The sequence below is a fragment of the Amphibalanus amphitrite genome, unplaced genomic scaffold (genome assembly GCF_019059575.1).
Source record: "Amphibalanus amphitrite isolate SeventyFive unplaced genomic scaffold, NRLGWU_Aamphi_draft 002282F_arrow, whole genome shotgun sequence".
Taxonomy (NCBI): Eukaryota; Metazoa; Arthropoda; class Thecostraca; order Balanomorpha; family Balanidae; genus Amphibalanus; species Amphibalanus amphitrite.
The window spans coordinates 12,416-16,661 of record NW_024883763.1 but is presented as its reverse complement, the minus strand read 5'-3'; the positions used below and the strand labels follow the sequence as shown (position 1 = coordinate 16,661).

The window sequence follows — 4,246 nt, the reverse complement described above, 5'->3', positions numbered from 1 at the left end:
TCTCTCTCTCTCTCTCTCTCTCTCTCTCTCTCTCTCTCTCTCTCTCTCTCTCTCTCTCTCTCTCTCTCTTTCTCTCTCTTTCTCTCTCCTCCTTATATCGACACAGACACCACAATACCCAATGGGGCTATTTCGTGACATAGTGCTCCATATTGACTACGTCTCTGAATATTCAGGACCCGGCCCACTTCTTGCATCCCGCACGCACCCAATGGGACACGAAATAACTGCGAGAATGGCATAATGCCAGGTCCAAGATGAAATGATTGGAATGCTAAATAGAAGACCATTTTTTGCATTGAAAAAATGCCTCCTTGTTGACCATGACTGTAATTATTTACATATATAAAAATCAAAATGTCTGTACGTATGTATGTATGTATGTAACGCGTCAGTCACGCTTGGAGGGCTATTGCTACGGAACGGTGCGGGCTACGGGGGTGAAATTTTTGACGCAAGTCGGACGCTTGCATCTGTTTGTCGTATTAAATTTTGGTGGGGGTGGGTTCGGCAGTTTGCACGTGGCGGGCGCATCTCTGCGGCATTTTGGGCCGCGGCCGGTGCCGAGCAGACGGCAAGGCGTCTGCCTTGCCGTCTGCTCGAGAGAAAGAGAGACCGGCGAGCGCGAGTGGAGTTCCAGAGCGCAACTAGCGGCGAGCGGGTGTACAGGGCGGGCCTGCCTCAGGGCAGCGTCCTGTCCCCGGCCCTGTTCTTGTTATGGGCCGCCCCACTCGCCGCGGAACTCCAGAAGACCCCTGGCACCACGGCGTTCCTCTATGCCGACGACACTGCGGCCCTGTGCTCGGGCAACAACATCGAGGTCGCCAAACTACGCGCACAACAGGCAGCGGACGCGCTCGTCAAGTGGGCCCGCGCTTCCAAGATGGTGGTTGCCGGCCAGAAGACTCAGGCGCTGGTCCTGTCGCAGTGGGCCCGGGACGCCGTCAACTGCTCCGTCCAAGTGGCAGGGGAGACGGTCGTCGCGGGCGACCAGCTGAAGCTGCTTGGAGTCACACTGGACCGACTGCTCCACTTCGGAGCCCACTGTCGCAGCCTCCGCCAGCGCGTGCGACCTCGAACCAACCAACTCAGACTGCTGACCGGGCGTGAGTGGGGGCTGGAAGAGCGCCAGCTGCGCATCGTCGCCTCCGGCTACATCCGCGGCGCACTGGAACACGCCGCCGCCGCCTGGCTCCCAGCTGCGTCACCGTCCCATATCATGCTGCTGGAGAGGGAGATGCGCGAGGCCGCCAGAGTGGTAACCGGCTGCCCCCGGTCCACTCCAGCACACGCCGTAATGGCGGAGGCGGGCCTCGCCCCGGTGGCCGAGCGACGCACGGCCCTGGCGGCGCGCCTACTGGCCAAGGCGCGCGCCCTCCCGGCTGGAGACCCGCTGCGGAAGGTGGCGGAGAGCCAGGTCCCCACCCGCCTCAGCACCGTGACAGGGTGGAGAGGAGTGGGCGAGGAGACATGGAGAGCGGCGGGCATCTGCCCTCCGATCGAGCCCATCCTCCCCCTGCCGGATCCACCATGGGATCCGTCACCAACGGTTTCCTTCAGCCTCGACATAGGAGCCGCCATCCCAACCGCGGCCAGCGACACCTGGAAGAGAAATGCGGCATCCCAGCACCTGGCGGCGCTCCCGCAGTGCGCCACCTGGGTGTGGACCGACGGCTCGGCCACCGACGGCGTCCTGAACGGTGGCGCCGGAGCCCTGATCGTGTGGCCGGACGGAGAGGAACGATCGGTCCGCGCCCCGGCGGGCCGCCTGTGTTCAAGCTTCCGGGCTGAAATGGTCGCCCTCCGGACCGCCCTCTCGTTCCTTCTGGAGAATCCGCTTCACGCAGACGACCCCGTAGTAATCTGCACAGACTCACAGTCCGCCCTCGCCGCACTCCGAGAGGGCCCGGCCGCCCAGCACTCCCCGCTGGGAGGGGCCATCTGGAGAGCCCTCCGGGGCCTGACGGCGGGAGGCCGGCAGGTCCACCTGCAATGGGTGCCCTCGCACTGCGGACTGGAGGGGAATGAGAGGGCGGACTCGATCGCCAAGGAGGCCAGCAATCTCGCCCAGGACCAAGCCCCCATCGACGTCCAGACGGCCCGCCGGGCCGCCGCCAGAGTGGCGAGGGCCCGGACCATCCGAGCCTGGCCGGCCGGCTGGTTCCGCCGACTGACCGGGGACCGCCTCCCGCCGGCCGTGGCCGGCGGAGACCGGTCGGCGGCGGTGGACGTACACCAGCTCCGCGCCGGCCACTGGACCAGCTCTACACAGTGGCGCCACAGAGTCGGGCTGGCGCCCTCCCGCACACAGATCCATCGCAATTTCAAATGTGGCCAAAACCTCGAATAACGACCATTTTTAAATTCCTTCAGTGAGTGATTTTTTAACACAAAACGGATTGAAGCATCTGAAATCACCTTCGGCATATTTTTTAACCACCTGATCTCCGCTCACCGCAGTCGTGAACCTGGAACTTCTTTGGAAGCGCATGGTAGACCCAAAAGACATGTGAAACGCGCGCAACTTTGAGTGACTGTAACATTGTAATAATTTGATCGAAACTGCAATAAATGGGCATCGCTGTGTTGCATGGTTCGTGCTGAAAATTTTGGTACCAAAAATAATGTTTTAGCTCGTCATCAATGCCATGCTAATTAGCAATGTTCGGGCACATGCATCACAGTCCGCATTTTCACTCATCGCATACTTGACAAAGGCCTACAAGAAAATCATCAATCACCCCCCAAAATTCGAATGGCTTAAAATGAGCCTGAGAACGTTCACAAACGGTTCCCGAAAGAATTAGCTGGGCATCAGTGGTCAAACGTTTGCTATGGGGGCAGAAGTGATGTGATGTCGGGCGGATTCGGCCGGCCGGCTGACCCGCGAGTCAGCGTCAGCTGTTGCTAGGCTGGGTCAGGGTCGACCGAGGTCAATATTGGCTGGTTGCCAGCGGGCGTCTGCTTGCATTTGGTGAGAGTATGAAAAGTGCAAAATATGAAATCAATCCGACGCGTTTTAATATGTGCACCTTTACTTTGAAAATTTTCACAAATGCATTGGAGGAAAAAAATCCACATGTGAAAAATTGTTATAAATTTAGGTCTATAACATGTAAAATGATGAGAGGATTCCAAATCTGGTCACAAAATTCAAATCGGAGAACATTTGACTCCTGTTTTGGCCAAAAACTGTCCAAATTTGCCCAAATTGGATATTTTGCCTATTTTCGACGTTTTTTTTTTTGCCAAAACAGGGGTCAAATGTTCTCCGATTTGAATGTTACGACCAGATTTGGAATCCTCTCATCATTTTACGTATTATAGGCCCAAATCAGTAACGAGTTTTCATTTTTGACCTCCAATGCATTTTTGAAATTTTTCAAAGTAAAAGCGCACATAGTAAAACGCGTCGGAATGATTTCATATTTTGCACTTTTCATACTCTCACCAAATGCAGCCAGACGCAGGAAGGGAACCGATGATCCCAGACAAAAGTGTTTTTTTACGAGCCCTAAAATAATCCCTCTTCAAAATTTCGCGTATCGCAAAAAATGTGGTTTAAAATGGCAGAAATATTTCTCATTTTCAAAGAGCGTGATTCATCTGCTTTCATTTGAGCCCCTTATCACATCTCTAGCTTCCGTAGTTTTTGCGCTAGAGGTTTTGTCCACATTTGAATTCGAGACGGACCTGTGTGTCCCGGCTGGCGGGGTGCGAGCAGTGTGACGATCAACACTGCAGGGCTGCGCTCTGCCCCGTCTGCCGGGAGGAGGCGGACACCCCCCAGCATGTCCTCCTGCGCTGCCCGGCCCTGATGGCCACCCGACACCGACTGCTGGGATCCATCAACCCCGACCTTGAAGAGGTGCGGAGCGGCGCCATCGTGGCGGCCCTGGGGGCCGCCCACAGGTCCCTACAGAGCCGGACGGCTACGTCTCAGCTGTGAGACGGAGGGACTAACAACAACAACAACAGCAGACGGCACGCGCCTTAGGCTCAGTTTCTTCGCTTTCAAAACTGGGTAAAATCAGAGCCGGAAGGTCACTGACCTTTGGCAATGAATACCGGAACAGGGCACCGCCGGCCAGGAGGAGTTGCTAAATTTATTCTGGCCATAACTCGGCCGCTACTGGGCCGATTTAAATGAAATTTACATATATAAAAATCAAAATGTCTGTATGAAACGCGTCAGTCACGCTTTAAGGGCTATTGCTCCGGAACGGTGCGGGCTACGGGGGTGGAA

At 56.2% G+C, this 4,246-nt stretch overlaps 1 protein-coding gene across 1 annotated transcript; it reads left to right on the top strand.

Annotated features, from left to right (window-relative positions):
• Nucleotides 1-323: 323 nt before the first annotated feature.
• On the top strand, nt 324-3,949 carry LOC122376759. The gene is made up of 3 exons (XM_043356699.1): nt 324-329; nt 572-2,119; nt 3,773-3,949. The coding sequence occupies exons 1-3, from the start codon at nt 324-326 to the stop codon at nt 3,947-3,949; spliced, it is 1,731 nt and encodes a 576-aa protein (XP_043212634.1).
• The last annotated feature ends 297 nt before the right edge of the window (nt 3,950-4,246 follow it).